Genomic DNA, 27,947 nt, shown 5'->3' with positions numbered 1-27,947 from the left:
AACAGAATGCAAACTACTGCTCCAGTGTGAAGGATCTTTTTCTGCAGTTTTGCTCATGTTTTGATCAGGCTTTGTGATGCAAAAATCTGTGGATCATAATGAATTAGATAACATAAAGAGCAAAGGCTTCTTCTGCTCCTTTTTTCTAATGTTTTATTGGTTTCATTAACATCTTACTGTCTGCTCATATGTGTTTTTATGGTGGATGGGTGGTCACTGCATATGGAGTGTGTTTATGAGCCTACTCCATTTGCGATGGGTGCCGGCTGTATCTTACAGCTGACACTTTCCTTCAACTGCCAGGATAGGATTTCAGTCTGAACCTGGCAGTTTAACCGTCTAGGGGCCACAATCAACAGCGATCGTGGCATGTGCCACACCTGCCAAGTGTACAACTACCACCCCCCATGATTACTTCGCTAGATGCCAATTGGTTGCTATAGCAGCTGGAGGCCTTCAAAAGTGCCTTATGAATTAACTCTCTTCAGGCAGGCTTTACAAGTAAAGTGCCTATCATACAGATCAATGCAATACACATGTATTGCATTGATGTGTGCAAGCAATTGTTAAATAAAGTTTTCTATGGGACTAATATAGGGTTAAAAATAAAAAATAAATATATAAAAAAAATCCCCAAACTAGTAAAAATTGAAACCATCCTCTTTTCCCATTTGTCAAATAAAATTAAAAAAAGTTTGGTAATGTACTATTAACATAGAACATTATTGATCCCACATGGTGAATGGGATAAACAAAAAAAACAAACAAAAAAAAACAAAAAACAGAATTTTAGATTTTGCATTGCATAACAGAAACAATTGCTATTTCTTTTTCCAATTTCACACCACAAATACATTTTAGTGGTTTCTCAGTATATTTTACGTAAAATGAACAATGCCATTACAAAGTTCAATTGGTCTAACAAAAAGCCTATTTGAAAAGGTAAAAAAAAAAAAGTTAACTCTTTGAAACTAAGCATATAACTCATAGAAGGGAAAGAGAAAAAAAATAATAAGTAAAAATGGAAATTCTCTTGGTAACTAATGGAGTTTTAGATAAATGGTGTTTCCTTGCTAAATGTAGCATGTATTAAATCTACTATTAGCCGTATTGTGTAACTACAAACCTCATGCATTTTGAGGCATTTTGTTTGCAGTTTTTAAACTGTAGTGAAAAACTCTTTAAAGGGGTACTCTGGATAGCAAAAACAATTCACAATTTGTCCCTTCATGACCAGAGCAACTGTATTGTAATATACATTACACTAATTCCCCTGTACTGTGCCATTTTCCCTGTTGGAATATACAGTGAGATGCAAGAAATGAAAAAAAAAAAAAAAACTCACCCCTCCCTCCAACAAAGACAAACAATATGCAACACTTTGGCCCTCATTTACTATTCTAAACCCGACCTCTTTTGTCGGGTTTTTTTGGCGCATCTTTGTCTGCGCCATGTCGCAGACATCGTGCGCCAGTCTGCGACACTATGCAACATTTTTTCCCGACGGACCCGATGTGGATTCTCCCAAACCCGAAAAAGGGGCGTAACCCGACATTTCTGAGCTTTCCCACGTATTTATTAAGGTTTCCAACCCGAATTTGTTGAATTGTTGTGGATTTTTTCCCGACAGCTCAGAGGAGTTGGAAACCAAAACCTACAAAACCCACGTGCGACAAACAGGATGCGACATAATAATAAATACCAGGGGAAAAAAGCAGTCGGGTAAGAAAGCAACATAGACTTACAACCCGATTTTCTTAGTAAATGAGGGCCTTTGTCTTGGAGTCCTTGGTCTTGTAAGCCACGCCCTTTTTATCATCCTACACACAAGCTCCACGCCCACTCTATCATAGTTCATCAAGCCATGCCCCCTCTGAGGTTCTATTTACAAGCCACTCCCCCTTTTTATTTTTTTTTACTGTTCTCAGCTGTGAGGACTGCTGAGCCGGAGGAAGAAGCACAGAAAAAAAAAGTTGTGGGCCCAGGAGGACAGTGGTCAGGGAGCTGTGAATGGTGGTAAAAACAAATTAAACAAGACTATATAAGTACATTCCACACCATGTGGAATACTTCTTTTTTGTTTTGTTAGCTAGATAACCCCTTTAAGAGCACCCTTACTCCTACAGTTAGGCTGGGTTTATGTGATACACTTTTTTTTCTCTTTTCCGCAAATGCGAGTAAAAGAACATTTTCAAATCCTGTATGTACTATGTTGTGGTTATTGGCACGTTTTACCTGTAAAACCACTGCACTTTGAGGTAAAACATAAATGGTGTTTTAAATGGTGCAAATTTCCTGTGTTTCAGCAGGCAACATAACCGCACCATATTATGCCTTATGGTGAAGCCAGGGTTGCCAACCGAAATTATATTTCTGTATCTAATTCAAAAAATCCCAGGCAGCCAATGTTTTTTACAGACAATTTGGAAAACCATAATGAATCATTAAGGTTAAAAAGTCTACATGCAAGTACTAACGAAAAAAAGCATGAGTGCCGATAAAAAAAAAAACATTCTTAAAATTTACTCTGAGCAGTAAAATGATAAACGTTAGATCCGTAATGACCTGCCAAAAGTACTAGCGGTCTTCATGGGCATTTTTTTCACAAACATTGGAAAAGAGCCCACTAGTGTTAAAGATAGTCCAGGAATTTACAGACAGTTGGCACCCTTGGGTACAGCCCCTCTTAGCTATTGAAATGCAGCTGATTTTTGTGAAAACAGTAACTGTGTAGTTTTGAATCTGTTTTATCTGTAAAGAATCCCTTTAACAAAAGTACAGTAGCTTGTGTTGTGACAGGTTGTAGCTGTAGTTGTTAGTTGTGTACCAGTCATATCAAGAGATTCTAAAAAATCAAACTACAGTATATTAAGGAATTGGTACTTATGAAGAGGACTTGGTCTTACCTGCTTTAGCTCATAGTGAGAACATTACATAATTATTGTTTTCTGCAGGTATGAAAACTATTTTTTAAGTACCATTAAAACATGTCTTAGCTATTGTAAACATTACACTGTGATAGAAAAATGTTCCATTGGCTTTCTCTGTGACTGTATGTTAATATTTGCAGGTGAGGGAGAAAGAAAGAAAGAAAATATGGCATTTTTTTATTTGGGCATAAATCCTGAGACATGGTTAAGAAATCAGAGGAAGTATTTTTATTAGCTATGTTGATTTACTCTGATGTGTCAGCGGTAGAAGCCATATTTTGTGCTTTAAATCATGTAAATCATTGATGAAAAAAGAGGTCTAGTATGGCTTTAGTTACATTTGGTGGATTGGTTGTAGGAATTTCTGGCTCATAAATCAGAATGGCGTTTGTTAAAATCAATGCACGTGCAGAAGAAAAATGCTCAGCACACCAGCAGATCAACCAAAAAGAAGTGATCTGCCACATCAAACCCAGGATTTCACATGCTTTTCATTGAATCATGATTCTTGAGTAGTGTTGAGCGGCATAGGCCATATTCGAATTCGCGAATATTTGCGAATATATGGACGAATATCCGTCATATTCGCGAATATTCGCATATTCGTAATATTCTCGTTTTAATTTTGCATATGCGAATATTCGCGTGTGCGAAAATTACCATATGCGAAAATTTGCATATGCAAAAATTAACATAAGCGGAAATTCGCATATGCGAAAATTAGCATATGTACATTTTCGCATATGCGAAAATACGCACACCAGTCTCACACAGTAGTATTAGAGCCTTCTTACACCACATAAGCTGGAAGCAGAGAGGGATGATCACTGTGATGTGTACTGTGAAAAAAAAAACAAAAAAAAAACGAATATTCGTAATTACGAATATATAGCGCTATATTCGCGAATATTCGCGAATTCGCGAATATGCGATATTCGCGAATAAAATTCGAATTGCGAATATTCGCGAGCAACACTATTCTTGAGGAGGACTTTGGCATGGTTTCCACATCAATAGCCATGCAGTTTTTAAAAATGTGAACATTCCCTTAAGATGAAAATATCCAAGAATCTAGAGCATATGACAAGTACAGTAAGCAGTATTTTCATGCCTTTAGCTCAGACAATATAGTAACACACACACACACATATATATATATATATATATATATATATATATATATATATAGTCGTAGTAATATGCAGCACACCAAAATCTAGTGCAAAGTGCTTTTTATTCCATGAAGTACAAAAGCGACGTTTCGCCGGCCTCACGCCAGCATTCTCAAGTTGAGAATGCTGGCGTGAGGCTGGCGAAACGTCGCTTTTGTACTTCATGGAATAAAAAGCACTTTGCACTAGATTTTGGTGTGCTGCATATTACTACGAATATTACTAAGGAACCAGAGGACCGTGGCTCCAGCATGCGTTCACCCTACCTACATATTCTCATTTATCTCGATGTGCTGCTTATTTTTGGAATTTATATATATATATATACATATATATATATATATATATATATATATAAATAAATAATGTCATTTTGACATTCTAGAGATGTTTGCATCATAGACATGTATAACATCTGTACAAATTGCCATAAATGTCTAATAGAATGGAATCCCTGCTCAAGGGCCGACACTTATGTCTAAAGATTCCAAACTAAAGATTCCAAACATACACAATTTTAAGCTGGTAAGCAAATATTTGGAAATCATACTTCTCAAAAAACACAGGTGTGGTGTTGGACGGGGTAATGTGTAATTAACCTTATCGTGATGCCAGGGCGTGGTTGACCTATACACCACCCGAGGTTGGCCAGCTTCACCTGTGCCAGGCGCGGGGCAAATAATCAATCCAACGCAAGGATACGGTTAACTGGCTTGCTTTACTGAGGTTGGAAAGATGGTACAATCCGTTAGAGCTCAGATTAGCATGAAGGAGTTGCAGGGTGAACTTAGGGAAGCTTATCGGCTTGCTGGGACTTATAGTTGGATGTGCTGTATATAATCGACTTGACTGGTATGCAGCCCATGCTATACTTTAGGGACTTGGACTTAAATAACTTGACTGAATTAATCCCCAAGACTGTAGGCTTACCGCAAGGCTTTAACTTTTACCTAGGTAGTGGGGTTAACTTGTAGTTGATGTGTGGTTGCTGGACTAGGCCTCAGGCCTCCTTTCAGATCCACCTCACAGACAAACTTCCCTCCTCACCAAACCTCAGAACAAAAAGAGGGAACTGAACTCTGACCTCACTATACATGGGAGGAATTTAAAGAGATCCCATTGGCCGGATAAGTCAGATGTTCACCACTGTATACTCCCCTTAACAACTAGATCATTGACAACAGGTTTCTTAAGGTAACAAGTTCAAACACAAGTTCATTAACCATTGCATAGTTTTGTATAATACTGTAGATCATAGAGAGTTCTGAGGAGAGTGGGCCCAAGACGGACATTGAAGCAGCATCTGCCACACAGGATGGGCAGGAGTACAGAAGAACACAAGATTCTGCACTGGGTCACCACAAAAGGCAAATTGGAATTCAGCTCATGCCCTTGCCTCCCCTGCGACCCTGACGTGGAAAACTCCAATCCCTCTTTAGAATCCACTACAATAGAACAGAAGTCCAGCTCAGGCTCGCTGCAATGTTCTTTATTTACAAATTAAACAGATGTGGACAGTGTACAAAGTGCCACGTTTCGGCCGTGGTCTGCAGCCTTAGTATGACTAAGGCTGCGTGTCTGTTTGATTCGTCCATGTCTGTTTGATTCGTATATAAAGAACATTGCATGGAGCCTGCGCTGGACTTCTGTGCTAATGTTGTGGATACTTCTCAAATGTATGGAACCTCTGCCACAAAATACCCATTTCTATCGGTCAGACTTGAACCTTTTTTGTATTAAATATTAAATCAATAATCTTAATTTCTTCTCTATCCTTCTGAACTTCAGCTGCAATTTCAACTTGAAAAAGTTTCTGTATATATATATATATATATATATATAAATATATATATATATATATATATATATATATATTGTGGGCTCAACCAATGCCCAGTCTTCTTCAAAGGTATACCAATCATGGACATTATTGCCATATCCAAAGGATATGATAGATGGAGGATCCACCTCTGGGATCCATACCTATGTCTAGAAGGGGGGCCATGCATAAAATTAGCTTTTTGCTGGAGTGTTCATCATAGATTACCATATTAAAGTGTTGTCTGGATGTAATAGAAGGGGCTGGCTCAATGACAACCTACTCTAGTAATCAGAGAAGAAAATAACTGCAAAGAGTATTTCTTACTTTGAAAGACTTGGTCTGACCATTTGATATATGTTAGCCTATTGACATTAGCAAGTACCACTACAAAATGCATAGGCACTACAAGCTCATCCCAGCAATAACAGCTGATCGCTGGGCAGTCAACTCATTGTCAAGGATGCTGCAAAGACAAAAAAAACAAAAAACTGTATTTTTAGAGAATTGTTAAAAATGGTATATAATATCAATTTATGCTAACTCATCTTTTTATTTTGCTTTTCCCCTTTAGGAATCTATATTTAGTTCATAGATGGCATGGGTATCTCTCAAGCTTTCAACTGTTCTGATCCTACTGTTTCGATACTGTGTTTCATCAGAAGATGATGAAATAAGATCAAGTAAGCAAAACTTTTTAAACCTAAGGTTTCAATATTAAAGGTTTTCAGCGTTAGATTTCTATTGTTCCTACCTCTCTGTTCAACACAAAATACAAAAGTTGTCAAAGAGTTTTGTGACTAAGGTTAGTGGGTTAGTTTACACATTTTCTGTGCTAGAATGTTAATGCATCAAAAAGTGGGGAAGTTGAGCTGTTGCTTGTAGAAACCAGTTAGGTTGCTGCTTTTGTTTACCAAAGAGTTTTGGAAAAAACTATGTAACTATATAATAGTAAATCTAATAAAATGAGCGAATCGAATCGGAGGAAGTCAAGTTTGTTCCAAATTTCATGAAAAGTTTGATTCGGACCGAATCTGAACTTTGACTTGATTCGAAATAATGAATTTCTTCATTAGCGACACCCCTCCGATCATCCTGTATAATGTATAGATGTGAGCGGCTTTCTCCTGCGCTTGCATCTCTGCAATAGATAGGATGATCGCAGCGGGTGTCAGGAGTGACACCTGCTGTGATGTCCTTAATTGCAGGTACTACTGCTCCCAACATGGAGCACACTCTGCTATAATCTGGGAGCTGTAGTACCTGCATTAACAGACAGATTGCAGCGGGTGTCACTTCTGACACCTGTTGCGAATTGTCTATTAATGCAGGTACTACAGCTCCTAGCATGGAGCAGAGTGTGCTCCATATCGGGAGCAGTAGTACCTGCAGGTAAGGAAAGATCATAGTGGGTGTCACTCCTGACACCCGCTGCAATTTTCCTGTATAATGTATAGATGCGGGTGGATGCTCTTCTCTGGTCCCACTGTAGTATGAGTATATGCCGTATATATACCTATTATTCATATTTCCCACAGAGAGCTGTGAGTGGCTGGAACCATCTGGCCAATCACAGCTCTCTGAGGGAAATATGAATAAGTGATGTGAATTTTATTCACATCACTGGCCGGTCGGAGTATAGTGCAGAGATGCGAGCGCAGGAAAAAGCCGCTCCCTCTCTGCAATAGAAAGGACAATCGCATCGGGTGTCAGAAGTGACACCAGGGGCGATCTGTCTATTAGTACAGGTACTACAGCTCCCATCATGGAACAGTCTGTAGTAGTACTACATAAGTAGTACTACAGAGTAGTAGTACTACATAAAAAATGTAAAAAATAGAGAAAAAAAAGTGAAAAACACACGCACACTTTATTAAACACAAAATTTAAATACATTACTGTCACGATTCGGCAGGCTGGAGGTGGATCCTCTGTGTCAGAGAGGGTTTGGCGTGGACCGTGTCGGTGGACCAGTTCTAAGTAGCTACTGGTTTTCACCAGAGCCCGCCGCAAAGCAGGATGGTCTTGCAGCGGCGGTAGCAACCAGGTCGTATCCACCGGCAACGGCTCAACCTCTCTGACTGCTGAGATAGGCATGGTACAAGGGATAAGGCAAGAGCAAGGTCGGACGTAGCAGAAGGTCAGGGCAGGCAGCAAGGATCGTAGTCAGGGGCAACGGCAGGAGGTCTGGAACACAGGCTAGGAACACACAAGGAAAGGCTTTCTCTGGCACAAGGGCAACAAGATCCGGCAAGGGAGTGCAGAGGAAGTGAGGTATAAGTAGGGAGTGCACAGGTGGAAACTAATCAAGGTGATTGGGCCAGGCACCAATCATTGGTGCACTGGCCCTTTAAGTCTCAGAGAGCTGGCGCGCGCGCGCCCTAGAGAGCGGAGCCGCGCGCGCCAGCACATGACAGCAGGGGACCGGGACGGGTAAGTGACTTGGGATGCGATTCGCGAGCGGGCGCGTCCCGCTGTGCGAATCGCATCCCCAACGGCCATGTCAGTGCAGCGCTCCCGGTCAGCGGGACTGACCGGGGCGCTGCAGGGAGAGAGACGCCGTGAGCGCTCCGGGGAGGAGCGGGGACCCGGAGCGCTCGGCGTAACAATTACTAATAAAAAAAAATGAATTATGAAAAATATATTATTTTTACATTTAAATGGCCCCTTTCTACATTTTTATTATTGTCGGCTACATTTTTAGGTCCCTGCCCGCCCACATAAATTCATCCCTGTTTAAAAACTCTCAATATTAAATATGGATAAGGAGTGCATTTCATAATTTTTTTTCTAGTTTTTGTTCTAAATGATAATTTTTTTAAATTTTCACTTTACTTTTTTAGCCTTATTTTTTTTTTAATTTTTGGGAATTTAGATGTGCTGCCATGAATAATTGCGGGGGTCAGAGACGAGCCGAGGACAGGGACATCAGTAATATGTATAATACAGTAGGCAAAAAAGGATGAGTTTCCCTAATTTACCAAAAATCCATAAATTTACAAAGGTCTTCTATAAGAAATCAAAGATACCTAAAATTTTAATTTGCGGAAGCAGATGGCCAGGACAATAATGTATGTATGTATTTAACCCCTTCAAACAGAATGCCGTATATATACGGCGGACGACCCGATACATTTGCGCATTCTGCCGTATATATACACTGTTCATTAAATGCGTGCTCCCGCGGCGCTGATCAGGTTTATTAGCTAAAGTCCCAGGGTGTCTGGCCGGAGACCACTCCCACTGTGTAGTGGTCTCCAAACTGTGGTTCTCCAGATGTTGCAAAACTACAACCTCCAGCATGCCTAGACAGCCAACGCCTGTCTGGACATGTTGGGAGTTGTAGTTTTGCAACATCTGGAGGACCACAGTTTAGAAACCACTACACAGTGGGGGAGACCACTGTGTAGTGGTTTCTAAACTGTGGTCCTCCAGATGCTGCAAAACTACAGCTCCCAGCATGCCCATACAGCCAATGCCTGTCTGGGCATGCTGAGAGTTGTAGTTTTGCAACATCTGGAGGACCACAGTTTTGAAACAACTACACAGTGGTCTCCAAACTGTAGACCTCCAGATGTTGCAAAACTACAACTCCCAGCATGCCCGGCTGCAAACGGCTGCCTGGGCATGCTGGGAGTTGGTGCCTCCAGCTATTGCAAAATACAACTCCCAGCATTCCCAGAAAGCCATTTGCTGTTTGGGCATGCCGGGATTTGTAGCTTTGCAAGATCTGGAGGGCCACAGTTTGGAAACGGTGTGCAGCTGTCTCTAAACTGTGACCCTCCAGATCAGATCCAGATCAGCTGGAGGCACACTGGTGGGAAAACACTGAGTTAGTCTGTTACCTAATTCAGTGTTTTCCCACCAGTGTGCCTCCAGCTGTAGCAAAACTACATCTCCCAGCATGCACAGTCTGTCAGTTCCTGTTTAGAGTTGTAGTTTTGCAACACCTGGAGGTTTGCGCCCGTAAACATCCCCCCCCTTCCCCCCAATGTGAATGGTACAGGGTACATTCACATGGGCGGGGGTTTACAGCTAGTTTCCCAATGCAAGTTTGAGCTGCAGCAAATTTTCCACCCCAACTCAAACTCCCAGCAGGAAACTCACTGTAAATCCCTGCCCATGTGAATGTACCCCAAAAACGCTAACTACTAGAGATGAGTGAACTTTGATTTTGAATTTATTTGCAGCGAATCTATAATAAAAACGGCTATTTCTGGCCTACAGAGAGCCTCAGTAGGAGTGTAGAGCACTTTACTTTGTTCTAACACACATATGGAGTGTGCTGGGGTAGTGAAATAATACTGTTATTCAGTATGACATGCAGATTACAGGCATCGCTTTTAGAATCAATGCTGCAGAGCGGCACAATGACAGAGCCTGGAGGTGGCATCAGTATGAGGAGACCATTCTATGGGGCTGATTCTGGGGTTTATATTATACGGGGCAGTGATATTGGGGTCTGTATTATGCAGGTTGGTGATACTGGGGTCTGTATTATGCGGGGCGGTGATACTGGGGTCTGATTTTGGGGTCTGTATTATGCGGGGCGGTGATACTGGGGTCTTATTCTGGGGTCTGTATTATGCGGGCGGTGATACTGGGGTCTGATTCTGGGGTCTGTATTATGGTGGGGTCTGATTCTGGGGTATGTATTGTGGTGGGATTTGATTCTGGGGTCTGTATTATAGTGGCTGGGGATTTTGGGGTCTGTATTATGGTTGGGACTAATTCTGGGGTTTGTATTACGGTGGAGTCTGATTCTGGGGTCTGTATTATGGTGGGGACTGATTCTGGGGTCTGTATTATCGTGGGGTCTAATTCTGGGGTCTGTATTATGGTGGGTGGGGATTCTGGGGTCTGTATTATGGTGATGACTTATTCTGGGGTCTGTATTATGGTGGGAACTGATTCTCGGGTCTGTATTATGGTGGGTGGTGATCTTGGGGTCTGTATTATGGTGAGGTTTGTATTGTCCTCACTGTTAGTTCCTCATAGCAGGGACAATATATTAGAAACATTCAGAAAAAACAAAACATTTACCCTGTGACAAGCCACATCCCCACAAACCCCACCCACAGTAAGCCACACCCATAATAAAGTCACACCCATATTTCCGGCACACCAAGTGACTTCAAATTTTTTTTGGGGGGGCACAGCACTACCAAAAGGTTGCCTATCCCTGATTAAGTGGCTGAATGACACAGCGTGGAGGTGTTGCCAGCATGAGGAAACCATATAGTGGCTGAAAGACACAGCATGGAGTGTTGGCAGCATGAGGAGACCATATAGTGGCTAAATGACACAGCAAGGAGGTGTTGGCAGCATGAGGAGACCATATAGTTGCTGAATGACACAGCCTGGAGTTGGCAGCAGCATGAGTAGACACTAGGGCTTCACAATCAATAAGATTAAAAGATGAATTTTGAAATTTAAATTGAATATTTATGGTAGCTAGTTCTTTTTAGGCCCAGGCCCAGCATAATCAGTAAGCCATATAGTGTCAAATGGCACAGCCTGGAGTTGGCAGAAGCATGAGGAGACCATTGAAATTTAAGATTTTGAAATTGAAATTTAAGATTTTGAAATTGAAATTTTAGTTAACACTCCCAAGTTTTAGTGTCCCTGGCCCCGGCGTGTGGGTACAAGGGACCAAATCTAACAAGGAGTCACATGTCACATGGCAGCACAATGACAGAGCCTGGAGGTGGCTTCAGTATGAGGAGACCATATAATGGCTGAATGACTGCCTGGAGTTTGTGGCAGCATGGGGAGACCATATAGTGCCTGAATGGAACAGCCTGGGGGTGGCTGAAGCATGAGGAGACCATATAGTGACTGAATGGCACAGCCTGGAGTTGGCTGAATCATGAGGATACCATATAGTGGCTGAATGAGACAGCCTGGAGTTGGCAGCAGCAGCATCAGGAGTCCTGAAAGTGACCCTAATGCAGAGGAATTTCTGAAACTGGGGACCAGCACCTTAATTATGTTTTGCAGTATCCATGGCAGCACAATGAGAGAGTCTGGAGGTGGTAGCATCAGCATGAGGAGACCATAGAGCAGCACAATTAATGAGCCTGGAGGTGGCAGCATCAGCATGAAGAGAACATAGAGCAGCACAATTAGAGAGCCTGGAAGTGGCAGCATCAGCATGAGGAGACCATATGGTGGCACAATGACAGAGTGGGGAGAAGGTAGCATCAGCATGAGGAGACCATATGGTGGCACAATGACAGAGCATGGAGGCGGTAGCATCAGCATGAAGAGCCCATAGAGCAGCAGAATGAGAGAGCCTGGAGGTGGCAGCATCAGCATGAGGAGACCGTATAGCAGCACAATTAAAGAGTTTGGAGGTGGCAGCATTAGCATGAGGAGACCATATGGTGGCACAATGAGAGAGCCTGGAGGTGGCAGCATCAGCATAAGGAGACTATATGGCAGCACAATTAGAGAGCCTTGAGGTGGCAGCATCAGTATGAGGAGACCATAGAGCAGCACAATTAAAGAGCTTGGAGGTGGTAGCATCAGCATGAGGAGACCATATGGTGACACAATGACAGAGCCTTGAGGTGGCAGCATCAGCATGATTGAGACCATAGAGCAGCACAATGACAAAGCTTGGAGGTGGTAGCATTAGCATGAGGAGAACATAGAGGAGCAAAATGACAGAGCCTTGAGGTGGCAGCAGCATGAGGGCCATGCCAACTGAGGATTGAGTCTGAGGAACCAACAGACTGTTGATTGGGGGTGTCAGATGTCACTTGGGATGAAGTGGATGACCGAGTGAACCGATTAATCACGGCTGCTGGGTTTCTGGTCGAGACACGACTGCTAGCTGACATTGGGAGCTCAGACCTCTCGCTGTGACTCCGGCTGCCACTCACCACTGCTCTGCTGCGACCTCTGCCTGCGCCTGATCAATTTAGACCTCTGCCACTCCACTGTTCTTGTCCTGGCACTACTCTGCCTGACATATTTGTTGCGTATATGAGGGGAGTACAATACGCTTCACTACACTTAAAATAATATTTGTCTAGAACAGCAGCAGGTGTGTACTATTGACTGTTCCTTTACAGTATATAGGCCCATGACAGAATAACAGGTACAAAATAGTACACTACTTAGATGTAGGTATGTGGTATGCATTTATGAGGGCAAAAAAATGCGCTACAGTACGGTTAAAAACACGTATTTTTGTAAAACACCAGCCGGTGATTACTTTTCCCTGACCTTTCAAAGTATGTAGGCTTAGATGTAGATATGTGGAATGCTCTTACGAGGGCAGAAAAATTTGATACAGTACGCTTAAAAATACGTATTTGAGTAAAACACCAGCCGGTAATGACTTTCACAGTATATAGGCCCTTGACAGATTAACAGGTTCAAAATAGTACACAACTTAGATGTAAGTATGTGGTATGCACTTATGACGGCAGAAAAATGTGCTACAGTATGCTAAAAAAAAATTACAATCATTTGCCCACAACACCAGTAGTACACAACAATGCTGGAGCACACAGTCTGTGTACTAAACCCAAAATTGCAAAAAGACTCTCTCTCAAATACTATTAGAAATGGACTGCTGGGTATGGATTTTACCGTCTACAGACTTGTATAACCAGCTGACCAGTTGTTGTGGAACAAAGACACAGATTTGCCCTAAAAAATTATTTCTCCCTCCTGTGAAAACGTTTCTGCAGCTGAGGCAACACACAGCTCTCTGTAATACAATGCTGTTGACAGTGACTTAGGGGTTAATCGCTGCAGTAAGAATTAATTTCTGTGCAAAAACACTGTGCTCTGTGTCCTACAGAAGGCTGAGGTGTCTAGGAGGTTAAACGCTGCTGCAACAAGCTTTTCTGTGTAACACACACACACAGCAATGTCCTTCCTATCTCTCTGCAGTGTAATGAGTGAAATGACGAGCTGGAAAAGGGATGCCAAATATATAGGGCTGTGACATCACAGGGGTGACTGGCTGCATCCTGCATGTGATTCAGGGTCATGCCACCTACCTGCCTTCCTGCCTTGCCTTCCTGACTTCCCAGCGTTCCTTGCCCCATGCACTGACATGTGGATCTGCCATTTTAGATGCCCTGGAGCCTGGACCGCAGAAAATGGAGTTTAATGAAGCGATTCGCACGATAGAATTGTAGCAATATTTGTATTTGCTGCGCATCGAATAGAGAATGAGCACCATTGGGCTTTTGGAGAGAGAATGGCCCTCATTTACTAACATGATTCCGACTCTTTTTGTCGGGCTTTGTGCCTAAATTCTGTAGCATGTAATGTTCGACAGAATGTGCCATAGAAAAAGCCCGAAAGAATCTTAATAACTCAGAGTGAAAAAAAAACCCTACAAAATGGGCGTTGTTTTCGGGAAAAGGGGCATGTTCCCTACATTTCAGCCAAAATCACTTGTCTTTTCCTAAAACCACTCTGAAATTCATGAGAAATATCTGGGAAGAAAACCCGACACTTTAAAGTATGTATAAAGTTTCAGAAAGCGGAGTAAATTCTCTGGCTGTTTGCTCCTTCACCTGCCTCGTCTTTTTCAAGCAATTCTAACTTGTAATTACATTTTTTTTATTTTTTTTGCACAATTCAACTTTTAAGCAAGGTTTTAGCTTTATTAACACATTTTTTTATGAGTCATTTTAACACTTTTTTTCCCCTATCGTTTTAGTAATGATGGTGATTCCAAAATAATAACAAAAAAATATATATATATACTCATTTAATACATCTATCTGTATGCGTCTCCCTCCTTCCTCAGGTCCGAGTTACAGTGTGTGGATACAGTACTTTATATATCCATATTTCCATGAATACATTAACCCAGTTTGCTGGGTCTGAATGCCATTGGAGGCTGAGTATGACGTCAGCCTCCAGGGTCTATTGGTGGTATATAGGAATTAATGGGCTCGATCTACAGGGTGTGCCATTTATATGTATACACCTTAATAAAATGGGAATAGTTGGTGATACTAACTTCCTGTTTGTGGCACATTAGTATATGTGAGGGGGAAACTTTTCAAAATGGGTGGTGACCATGGTGGCCATTTTGAAGTCGGCCATTTTGAATCCAACTTTAGTTTTTTCAATAGGAAGAGGGTCATGCTGCACATCTCGTATCTTCACAGCATAGACAATTGCCTTCAGATGACCCCAAAGATAAAAGTCTAAGGGGGTCAGATCGGGAGACCTTGGGGGCCATTCAACTGGACCACGGCGACCAATCCACTTTCCAGGAAACTGTTCATCTAGGAATCCTCGGACCTGACACCCATAATGTGGTGGTGCACCGTTCGAGGTCCGAGCATTCCTAGATGAACAGTCAATCATTTCACCACAAATTCTATGGCAAAACCCCCAAAACATTTTTGTGGAACATAATTGAAAAAAAACGTAATTTTGTCATTTTTAGTGACTTCCTTTTCTACACAGTGCACTTTTTGGAAACAATGTCACATTATCTTTATTCTTTAGGTCCATGCAGTTACAAGGATACCCAATTTATTTAGGTTTTATTTTACGACTTATTATAAATTATAACTACATGCATAAAAATTAGTATGTTTAAAATTGTCATCTTCTGATCCCTATAACTTTTTTTTATTTTTCCACATACGGAGCTATATGAGGGCTAATTTTTTTTGCCGTGGTCCATATTTTTCATTGGTACCATTTTTGGTAGCTTTTTATACATTCTTTTAAGGTAAACAAAATGACCAAAAATACGCAATTTTGGCATTTTGAATTTTTTTACGTATATGCCATTGATCGTGCGGTTTAATTAACATAATATTTTTATGGTTAGGACATTTATGCACGCGGCGATACCAGATATGTTTATGTTTATTTTGTTTAAATTTTTTTTTATGGGAAAAGGGGGTTGATTCAAACTTTTATTAGGGAAGATGTTAAATTACATTTGTTAACTTTTTTTTACACCATTTTTAAGTCCCCATAGGGGAGGGGACTATTACATGCAATCTTCTGATTGCATACACTGTTCAATGCTATGCCATAGCATAGCATTGATCATGTTATCGTAGCTCTGCTGCTCTAGCCTGCGATCGGACGGTGGGGAGGCAGGTAGGGACCCTCCCCCATCCTCTCAGCTGTTCGGGACACCGCAATTTCACCACGGTGGTTCCAAAAAGCCAGACTGAGCTACCAGAAAAGGTTTTACTTTCACTTTAGATGTGGCAATCAACTTTGATCGCTGCGTTTAAGAGGTAAACGACTGTCTGGCATTAGACATGGGTCCTGGCCGCTGACAGCTGCCGGGACCACCCGGCTATAATGGGGGGTCAGCTTGTGAGCGAGCGCAGGGTGTACAGGTATGCCCTGTGTCTTTAAGAGATTAAAGCGTTATTGTTATTTTAAAAAAAATGGTAACAATTGACATACCACACAGACCAACCTTGACTTAAATAACTTTTTTTTAAATTGGACTTAAAAGCATTATGTACAATGCTTTTGAATAATGAAAAAAATGTATATATATATTCAGGAAAAAGAACATATGTAGTATCTAGCAGGCTATGTCCAATGTATAAAAATCAAATGGGTGTACCAGAGCAGTATACGTCAGAATATCTTTTTGCTGATCTCCCAGCATATACCAGTGATATATCAGCTATGTGTGATGTTAATGGGGCATTGCTTCGAGCTGTAACCTTTGCTGCACATTATCCTTAAGAAAGCTTAAAGGAGTAGTCCAGTGGTGATTCAGTGGTGAGCAACTTATCCCCTATCCTAAGGATAGGGGATAAGTTGCAGATCGCGGGGGGTCCGACCGCTGGGGCCCCCTGCGATCTCCTGTACGGAGCCCCGACAGCCCGCGGGAAGGGGGCGTGTCGACCTCCGCACGAGGCGGCGGCCGACACGCCCCCTCAATACAACTCTATGGCAGAGCCGAAGCGCTGCCTTCGGCAATCTCCGGCTCTGCCATAGAGATGTATTGAGGGGGCGTGTCGGCCGCTGCCTCGTGCGGGGGTCGACACCCGCTATCTTGGCGGAGAGCCGGGGCCCTGTACAGAGAGATCGCAGGGGGCCCCAGAGGTCGGACCCCCCGCGATCTCAAACTTATCCCCTATCCTTAGGATAGGGGATAAGTTTTTCACCACTGGACTACCCCTTTAAGATGTACTAAAAAGAATTACTGGCCAACAAGTCTTTAATCTTCCTTCATAACTCATCATAATCCCGACCTGATTCCGAATTTCCGAGACAACATACATTTTATGTATGATAATAATGGAGCTGGCCAAAACCGCTCGCAGCAATACCAAGTTTAAATATTTATATGTACATAATTATTGCTACATTTTCAAGCTTAATTATATATATATATATATATATATATATATATATATACAGAGAGAGAGAGAGAGAGAGAGAGAGAGGTACTATCTATACTGTATTTTGGGTGTAGTTGCACAACAGTTTCAGAGCTACAGGTCATGATGAGTTATTTTTTTCTTACTTCACACGTGTTAAACCTTAAAGAAGCATTTATAATAGTTAACAAATATTAGTGCAGGAGCCCAAGCAAATAACCCAGTATAAACCTCAGAATAGCATTCACAGATGTTGGTAAAACGTTAAAAGAGGTGATATGCTTCAGTTTCCCTTGTGAATTGGACACCTTCTTGTTTTTGTGGGTGTGCTATGATTTTAGTTTAGGGCACTTCTTTTGTCTGGCCTAAACGCATTGGCAGTGTCTTCAGATGTTTCAAATTACCTTTCTTTCCATCTCCATTTTGTACTGCAGTTCTAGGAATTTAGATTATTGAATAATTCTTCATGGCAGAAAACCTCATTTTTAAGTTTTAAGTCTACAAAGTGAGATCATTCCATTTTATCTGATAATTACAGGTATGTCGCTGAAACTGAGCTATTGAAAATATTCCCCTAAAACCTGCATATACTTAAAGGGGTTCTCCATTGGCATTTTTTTTTTAATCAAATGGTGCCAGAAAGTTAAACAGATTTGTAAATTACTTCTATTTAAAAATCTTAATCCTTCCAGTACTTATCAGCTGCATTTTGCTTCACAGGAAGTTCTTTTCTTTTTGAATTTTGTTTCTGTCTGACCACAGTGCTCTCTTCTGACACCTCTGTCCATTTCAAGAACTGTCCAGAGTAGGAGCAAATCCCCATAGCAAACCTCTCCTGCTCTGGACAGTTCCTGACATGGACAGAAGTGGCAGCAGAGAGCTCTGTGGTCAGACAGAAAGGAAATCCAAAAAGAAAATAACTTCCTGTGGAGCAAAAAGCAGCTGATAGGTACTGGAAGGAATAAGATATTTTTAAGTTTCTGGCACCAGTTAATTTAGAAAAAAAAAGGTTTTCCAGAGGAGTACCCCTTTAAAGTATACAGTAGGTTCACATTAGCAATAGCCATTAATAAATAGTTGGTAATATAAAAAAAAAAAAACATGTCTTCAAGACGGTTTGGGTCTTTTATTTTTGCTTCTCTGGTGTTTTCTCCACATCAGTTAAAGAAAGAATCAACCTGTGGCCCTGTAGTACAAATCTTCCCCTTCCTTAGCAGTAAAGTCTATGCCACCCAGTAAAAGAAAAAAAAAAAAAGAAATCTATTGGACCATCTACTTCTACTCTGATTTGCTCCCTATATCAACAAGCTAGTTGTGTATTTTGGGCAAGCTTAGTGTAGCTCAGTGGTTCTTAACCTTGTTGGAGGTACTGAACCCCACCAGTTTCATATGCGCATTCACCGAACCCCTCTTAATTGGAAAAATAAAATATGATTTTTTCAAATTCAAAACATAGGAGGTATATATTTAAGTATATATTTATACATAGGTGCACAAAATGAGCAAAACCATTAAGAACAAAACCATGAAAACATGATTTTCACACAAAAACATAATGAATATTTACTGCAAATCAGTGTGACTTGTGCTGTTGTCTTTCAGAGACCAGTTCAGAAATGCGCGGCTTTACCTTGGCATGTGCCACTCTCATGTCATTACCACAACAATGGCAGTGTTCCCCCACATTAGGCAGGCAGTGTTCCCCCACATTAGGCAGGCAGTGTCCCCCCACATAAGGCAGGCAGTGTCCCCCCACATAAGGCAGGCAGTGTTCCCCCACATAAGGCAGGCAGTGTTCCCCCACATTAGGCAGACAGAGTTCCCCCACATTAGGCAGGAAGTGTTCCCCCACATTAGACAGGCAGTGTTGCCCCACATTAGGCAGGCAGTGTTCCCCCACATTAGGCAGGCAGTGTTCCCCCACATTAGGCAGGCAGTGTTCCCCCACATTAGGCAGACAGATTTCCCCCACATTAGGCAGGCAGTGTTTCCCCACATTAGGAAGGCAGTGTTCCCCCACATTAGGCAGGCAGTGTTCCCCCACATTAGGCAGGAAGTGTTCCCCCACATTAGGCAGGCAGTGTTCCCCCACATTATGTAGGCCAGTGGTCTTCAACCTGTGGACCTCCAGATGTAGCAAAACTACAACTCCCTGGATGCCCGTACAGCCGTTGGCTGTCCGGGCATGCTGGGAGTTGTAGTTTTGCAACAACTGGAGGTCCACAGGTTGAAGTCCACTGATGTAGGCAGTGTCCCCCCACAGACATACAGCCTCCAGCCATATACAGTGTATGGCTGTGTACTGCCCACTTCAGTGCTCCGACCACCGCTCCGGCTATAGCAGTAGGTCCCGGGACCGGGGGTCGGAGCACCGAAGATGACGTGCCACTGGTCACATACCAAGCTGGCCAGCGCGTGTCTTCCTCCTTCTCTATCCTCCGGTCCTCGGCGCCTTCGTTTCCATGGGTGCACGCATGGGACGTCAGTGACGTCCCTGCATGCACTATGTCCCGGCAGCCCCTGCATTTTTAAAGTTAACGCGGGGCCGCAGGGAGTTAATAGTGATGGGGGGAATTGCCCCATCGCTACAGGATGGGCAAACACCGGCTCTGCCTGGGGCCCCGGGCCAGCTCTCGGCCCCAAGCAATTGCTTGGTTTGCCTGTCCTGTTGCGACCTCCCCTGCCAAACCCCTGGGACTGACTCACCGAACCCCTGGTTAAGAACCACTGGTGTAGCTTATGTTATAATTCAGTTTCATCTGAAAACATAGGGGGCAGTAAAATCATCTATAGGCACAGATCTACACAACATAGTACTCAATGACCTGCTGATGAAGAACAATGTAAATAGCTCAACACAACTAATATAATATAGCAAGTGGTTTCTCCAATTTGTACACAAAATGTGTATTAAAGGGGTTATCCAGTAAAAAAAAAAATTTTATGTATCAACTGGCTCCAGAAAGTTAAACAGATTTGTAAATGAGATATATGAAAAAAGAAGTGGGTGGGCACTGCTAGACAATCACTATGCAGACATCACAATCAATGCTCACAGGTGTGCGGCTGGGTATGGTGCTGGACATTCACAGGAGGCAGTCCTGAATAAACAATAGCAGAGAGAAGGAAAATATGTCCGCACTCACCATGCCGTAACAACGGATATGCTTTATTGAAGTCTTCAGAATTCCATATAAAAGTAGTATCAAAAACACCCGAGTGCAGGGAGGGGGAGCTGCTCCAGGCGAGGAGACTAGGAGCGGCAGTCAGGAACAACAGTACCGTTTCGCGTTATCCACGCATCTTCCGGTTCCTGGTTCTCTGGAATACTTTACAAGTATATATTAGCAAAGACGGGAAGGGGAGGAGGGAACCCATCACCAATAAAAAACATTATAAAAGCATCAACTAAGGGTTAAAAACAGAGAGGACAGCATTTATCCTATATACATGAATACCTGTTGTTAAATACAGGATGGTATTATTTCATTTTATAGAAAAGAACTAAGATCGTTTTGGTCATTAATTCCTATTGGGCCTAGTGCTTTCAATTTTATTATCCATCTGGCTTCACTTTGAATTAACTTAAGGTACCTGTCCACACCTTGCGGTTGTGTCGGGATATGTTCTATGCCTGCGAATTTCATGCATTCAAATTTTGCTTTGTGTTTTTCTTCTATGTGTGATATTAAACGTGATGCTCCTATTTTAGATTTTAATGAATAATGGATCGGGTCAGCGACCCAATATCTATCCAGTTACATAGAATGGTTGATCTCACCCCTGCTTCCCAGTATTCATTCGCACGTCAGAGATACCAATGATTTACTTAGTATATTAGAACTATACACCTGGCAAGATTCCTATAAGCTAGTTTCATTGGACGTGGAAAGTCTATACACGCGTATTCCCTGGGAGGCAGGGATACGAGCCATGACACATTTTCTCTCCCATTCAGGAAAATCACAAGATTTTATAGATTTTTTAAGTGAAGCCCTTGAATTTATCTTGAGTAATAACACGTTTATGTTCAATGAAGAATGGTACAGACAAATTCATGGGACCCCAATGGGGTCTCCGGTATTATGTACACTGGCGATGTATATTTGACAGTTTTTGAACAAACTTACATCCACACTCTCAGGAATCCCTTCACACGATTTGTGAGGGGTTTCCTGAGATATGTGGACGATATACTACCGTATTTATCGGCGTATAACACACACTTTTTAGGCTAAAATTTTTAGCCTAAAGTCTGTGTGCGTGTTATACGCCGATACACCCCCAGGAAAGACAGGGGGAGAGAGGCCGTCGCTGCCCGCTTCTCTCCCCCTGCCTTTCCTGGGGTCTAGAGCGCTGCTGTCGGCCCTTTTCACCCCCTGGTTATCGGCGCCGCTGCCCGTTCTGTCCCCCTGACTATCGGTGCCGGCGCCGATAGCCAGGGGGAGAGAAGCGACGCCGACAGCCAGGGGGAGAGAAGGGGCAGCGGCACCCATTGCCGGCGCCGCTGCCCCGTTGCCACCCCCCATCCCCGGTGGCATAATTACCTGAGTCCGGTCCGCGCTGCTCCGCTGCTCCAGGCCTCCGTCGTGCGTCCCCGGCGTCATTGCTATGCGCTGAACGGCGCGGCGCATGACGTCAGAGCGCGCCGTGCATAGCAACGACGCTGGGGACGCACGACGGAGGCCTGGAGCAGCGGAGCAGCGCGGACCGGACTCAGGTAATTATGCCACCGGGGATGGGGGGAGGCAACGGGGCAGCGGCGCCGGCAATGGGTGCCGCTGCCCCTTCTCTCCCCCTGGCTGTCGGCGCCGCTTCTCTCCCCCTGGCTATCGGCGCCGGCACCGATAGTCAGGGGGACAGAACGGGCAGCGGCGCCGATAACCAGGGGGTGAAAAGGGCCGACAGCAGCGCTCTAGACCCCAGGAAAGGCAGGGGGAGAGAAGCGGGCAGCGACGGCCTCTCTCCCCCTGCCTTTCCTGGGGGTATATCGGGGTATACACGCGCACACACGCACCCTCATTTTTTCATGGATATTTGGGTAAAAAACTTTTTTTACCCAAATATCCTTGGTAAAATGAGGGTGCGTGTTATAGGCCGGTGCGTGGTATACCCCGATAAATACGGTAATTATCTGGGATGGTGATAAACAACAATTTGAAGAATTTGTACATTATCTAAACCAAAATGATATTAACATGCTATTCACTCATGAATCTGGAGGCAAATCTCTTAATTTTATAGACGTTACTTTAAACATTGAGAATAATGTGTTAAAAACAGAAGGATATAGAAAAATCACAGCAAGAAATTCACTATTAGACTATCAGAGTTCACATCCTCATTATATCAAAAATAATATCCCTTACTCTCAATTTATCAGATTAAAAAGAATAAATAGTGATTCAACAACCTACTATAAACAGGCAGAAGATCTATAGAAAAGATTAATAGAGAGAAATTACCCAGAAACTGTAATCAATAAAGCTTTCATGAAAGCAGAAATAAGAGAAAGAAAAGAATGATTAATTCCTAATAGATTAAAAAAGAAAAAAACAACACAATTCTAAACAGAAAAAATGTATCTTTTCCTTTGAAAACAGCCCCATGAATACTGCCATAAAAAATTCCATTTCGTCCAACTGGTATATGTTAGAACAAGATCCTCTTGTATCAGATATAGCGAAAAACATACCTATTATTAAATTTCGCAAAAATAAAGCAATAGCAGATGTAATTAAAAAAGATAAAAAAAACATAATGAAAACAAATCTGACTGGTTGAATAAACAAGCAACACATGGAAATTTTCCATGTAGACATTGGAAATATGGTACATATATACTAAAAAAAGAAATCATTTCAACTAGGAGGAAATGTCATTAATGTAAATCAATTTATTTCATGCAGATCGCAATATGTAGTGTATTGTATAGTATGTCCATGTGGACATTACTATATTGGACAAACAAAAAGAAATTTAAACACAAGATTAAAAGAACACATTTGTTCATTAAAATTTAAAATAGGAGCGACGCGTTTGATATCACACATAGAAGAAAAACACAAAGGAAAATTTGAATGCATGAAATTCGCAGGCATAGAACATATCCCGACACAACCGCAAGGTGTGGACAGGCACCTTAAGTTAATTCAAAGTGAAGCCAGATGGATAATAAAATTGAAAGCACTAGGTCCAATGTGATTTAATGACCAATAAACAGTTAGTTAGTTAGTTAGGCTATGTTCACATGATGGAATTTCCATGCAGAATTCCTCATTTGAATTCCTCAGAGAGATTCTGCAGCAGAAGAGTCCCATTGATTTCAATAGGATTCTGCTGCACTGTTCACATAGCAGTATTTCCATGCCGGAAACATCTGGTGCGGAAATTCAAATTCTGGTGTCTGCAGAAAGAATAGACATGTCTATTCTTTCTGCGAACTCTGCACAGAAATGCCTTGAATGTTCTGCCGGTGCTCCTCTGTCAGGGCAATGTCTGTACTTAGATTTTTCGTGTGGACATTCCCCTGTTTGATCATAGCCTTAGAGTTTGTTTTCTGAAGTTGAGTATAATTTCATAGGTTGTATAGTTTGTTCTCTGGCATTAAGTAGCATTCATATGTACATTAATAATTATTGCTATATTTGATCTTCCAACAGGTTGTAGAACTGCACCCAATGACTTGGTTTTCATACTAGATGGCTCGTGGAGTGTGGGTCCTGAAAATTTTGAAATACTTAAAAAATGGGTTGTTAATATTACAAGCAATTTTGATATTGGACCAAAGTTTACTGAAGTTGGAGTCGTGCAGTACAGTGACTATCCTGTTCTGGAAATCCCTCTTGGCCGCCATGAGTCAATCGAGGATCTAATTAGAAGAATGCAAGATATTGAATATCTAGGAGGGAACACAAGGACTGGAAATGCAATTCAGTTTGCAGTAGACAATCTGTTTGCTAGGTCTTTGCGACCGCTAACTAAGATTGCCATTGTTTTAACCGATGGCAAATCTCAAGATGATGTCAAATACATAGCAGAGGAAGCAAGACGGAACAAAATTACTCTTTTTGCCATTGGTGTAGGCTCAGAAATTGAAGAAAGTGAACTCAGAGCAATAGCTAATAAGCCATCATCTACATATGTGTTCTATGTTGAAGACTACATTGCAATATCCAGAATACGGGAAATCATGAAGCAAAAGCTTTGTGAAGGTAATTTGTTTTTATAAACATTTAGTTTCAAATTTAAAAGTGTTTGTACACTTTTTTTTTATTGTAAAAGCTAGACATATTCTACTATATCAATACTGTACCAGCACAATTTGTATATCTGTATATCTATCTATGTATTTATCAACAAAAAAGCAGCAGCAACTCGGCAGCGGCTTGAAGGCTTGAAAATGGTTTGGTGAGCAAACCGAAACGTTGCCTCACATTGTGTGAATAAAAAGACACACTTTTTTGCACCTTAAATGGAGTTGCTGCTGCTTTTTTGTTGACATTCAAGTGGATTCCTGGACCTAGACTCCTAGCTGACGGCACCCGTGCACCTTATGGGGATGTGCTGCTCTCATCTGGTTTTTCTATCTATGTATCTATTTATCATTTCTATATTTCTTTCTCTTACTTTTTCTAGAGTTGTTCTCAAAAGTTTGCATACTCTTGGAGAATTGGTAATACACATTAAAAAAAATTGACAAGAACACTAAGATAACACATCCTAGATCTGAATGAATGAACTAATTGTATGCAATACTTTCGTCTTTACATAGTTGAATGTGCTGACAACAAAACCACACAAAAATGATCAATAGAAATCAAATTTATCAACCCATGGAGGTCTGGATATGGAGTCACACTCAAAATCAAAGTGGAAAACCACACTACAGGCTGATCCAACTTTGATGTAATGTCCTTAAAACAAGTCAAAATGAGGTTCAGTAGTGTGTGTGGCCTCCACCTACCCGTCTGACCTCCCTACAATGCCTGGGCATGCTCCTGATGAGGTGGCGGATGGTCTCCTGAGGGATGTCCTCCTACACCTGGACTAAAGCATCCGCCAACTCCTGGACAGTCTGTAATGCAACGTGGCTTTGGTGGCTGGACCGAGACATGATGTCCCACATGTGTTCAATCGGATTCAGGTCTGGGAAACAGGCGGGCCAGTCCATAGCATCAATGCCTTCCTCTTGCAGGAACTGCTGACACACTCCAGCCACATCAGGTCTGGCATTGTCGTGCATTAGGAGGTACCCAAGGCCAACCACACCAGCATATGGTCTCACAAGGAGTCGGAGGATCTCATCTCGGTACCTAATGGCAGTCAGGCTACTTCTGGAAAGCACATGGAGGGCTTTGCGGCCCCCTCAAAGAAATGCCACCCTAAACCATTACGACCCACTGCCAAACCAGTAATGCTGGAGGATGTTGCAGGCAGCAGAACATTCTCCACGGCTTCTCCAGACTCTGTCACGTCTGTCACATGTGCTCAGTGTGAACCTGCTTTCATCTGTGAAGAGCATAGGGTGCCAGTAGCAAATTTGCCAATCTTGGTGTTCTCTGGCAAATGTCAAACATCATGCACGGTGTTGGACTGTAAGCACAACCCTCACCTGTGGATGTCGGGCCCTCATACCACCCTCATGGAGTCTGTTTCTGACCTTTTGAGTGGACACATGTACATTTGTGACCTGCTGGAGGTCATTTTGCAGGGCTCTGGCAGTGCCCCTCCTGCTCCTTCTTGCACAAAGGTGGAGGTAGAGGTCCTGTTGCTGGGTTTTTGCTCTCCTACGCCTCCTCCATGGCTCCTGATGTACTGGCCTGTCTCCTGGTAGCGCCTCCATGCTCTGGACACTACGCTGACAGACACAGCAAGCCTTCTTGTCACAGCTCGCATTGATGTGCCATCCTGGATGAGCTATGCTACCTGAGCCACTGTGTCAGTTGTAGACTCCGTCTCATGCTACCACTAGAGTGAAAGTACCGACAGTATTCAAACGTGACCAAAACATCTGCCAGGAAGCCTAGGAACTGAGAAGTAGTCTGTGGTTACGACCTGCAGAACCACTCCTTTATTGGGGGTGTCTTTCTAATTGCCTATAATTTCTACCGGTTGTCTGTTCCATTTGCACAACAGCATGTGAAATTGATTGTCAATCAGTGTTGCTTCCTTAGTGGACAATGTGATTTCACAGAAGTGTGATTGACTTGGAGTTACATTTTGTTGTTTAAGTGTTCCCTTATATATACTTGGGAAAACTGAATATTTCAGATCTCTTTAGAGTGGCTCGATGATATTAGGTTCAGGAGCCTGGCAATTGCTAATCCAAATGAAACTACCAATATAAATGTTGGGTTATTTTCTAATTTATTGGTGATTTCTTCAGATTTGATGGGAAGTCTGTTCTTCCTTTCAACAAGATGGACAACACAATGGAACTTTTGATGACTGTACAGCACATGTATTGCAGCACAAAAAGCAGCACACGTATTGCCCACCCATGTATGCAGGGCATGCCCCAAACTGATGAAGGCCTTTGAATCACAAACGGTACATCGTTTATGATTCCCTTCAGTGGACTTAAAATAGAAAAATGGATACAGAGCACACACACATTCTACACCCCAAAATACAAGTCTACACCCCAGGCCACAGACCTTGCTTGTGTCCCCATATTGTATTTAAAACCACCTTGTGCCCCCTCCCCCACTTAGTGTTAAGGGGGTACGTCGCTGCTCAGAGTTTGGAACAAACTGTTCCGAACGCTGTAGCCGGCGCTGGGAGCTCGTGACATTATAGCCCTGCCCCCTCAATGTAAGTCTATGGGAGGGGGCGTTATAGCCGTCACGCCCCTTCCCATAGAATTGCACTGAGAGGGTGGGGTGTGACATTATGAGGGGTTGGTGCTATGACATCACAAGCTTTTGTGACCTGCTCCAGTGTTTAGAACAGTTTGTTCCAAACACTGAGCAGCGGAGTACCCCTTTAACCCCTTAAGGACTCAGCCCATTTTGGCCTTAAGGACTCAGACAATTAAATTTTTACGTTTTCATTTTTTCCTCCTCGCCTTCTAAAAATCATAACTCTTTTATATTTTCATCCACAGACTAGTATGAGGGCTTGTTTTTTGCGCGACTAGTTGTTCTTTGTAATGACATAACTCATTATATCATAAAATGTATGGCGCAACCAAAAAGCACTATTTTTGTGGGGAAATTAAAATGAAAAACGCAATTTTGCTAATTTTGGAAGGTTTCGTTTTCACGCCGTACAATTTATGGTAAAAATGATGTGTGTTCTTTATTCTGAGGGTCAATAGGATTAAAATGATACCCATTATTACATACTTTTCTATTATTGTTGCGCTTAAAAAAAATCACAAACTTTTTAACCAAATTAGTACGTTTATAATCCCTTTATTTTGATGACCTCTAACTTTTTTATTTTTCCGTATAAGCGGCGGTATGGGGGCTCATTTTTTGCGCCATGATCTGTACTTTGTTTTGATACCACATTTGCATATAAAAAACTTTTAATACATTTTTTATAAATTTTTTTTTAATAAAATGTATTAAAAAAGTAGGAATTTTGGACTTTTTTTTTCCGTTCACGCCGTTCACCGTACGGGGTCATTAACATTTTATTTTAATAGTTCGGACATTTACGCACGCGG

The 27,947-nt window shown here is 42.2% G+C and overlaps 1 protein-coding gene across 1 annotated transcript in view; it reads left to right on the top strand.

Moving 5' to 3' along the window:
* The window catches only part of COL21A1 (collagen type XXI alpha 1 chain), a 320,958-nt gene that overhangs the window by 72,742 nt on the left and 220,269 nt on the right, over window positions 1–27,947 (top strand). Inside the window, exons 2-3 of the mRNA XM_056565755.1 lie at window positions 6,496–6,604; window positions 23,935–24,486. Coding sequence (XP_056421730.1) covers window positions 6,517–6,604; window positions 23,935–24,486 — 640 coding nt within the window. The 5' untranslated portion in view covers window positions 6,496–6,516. The remainder of the gene's footprint in view (window positions 1–6,495; window positions 6,605–23,934; window positions 24,487–27,947) is intronic.

The sequence above is a fragment of the Hyla sarda genome, chromosome 3 (assembly GCF_029499605.1).
Source record: "Hyla sarda isolate aHylSar1 chromosome 3, aHylSar1.hap1, whole genome shotgun sequence".
NCBI lineage: Eukaryota > Metazoa > Chordata > Amphibia > Anura > Hylidae > Hyla > Hyla sarda.
This window is presented reverse-complemented; position numbering and strand designations above follow the sequence as displayed.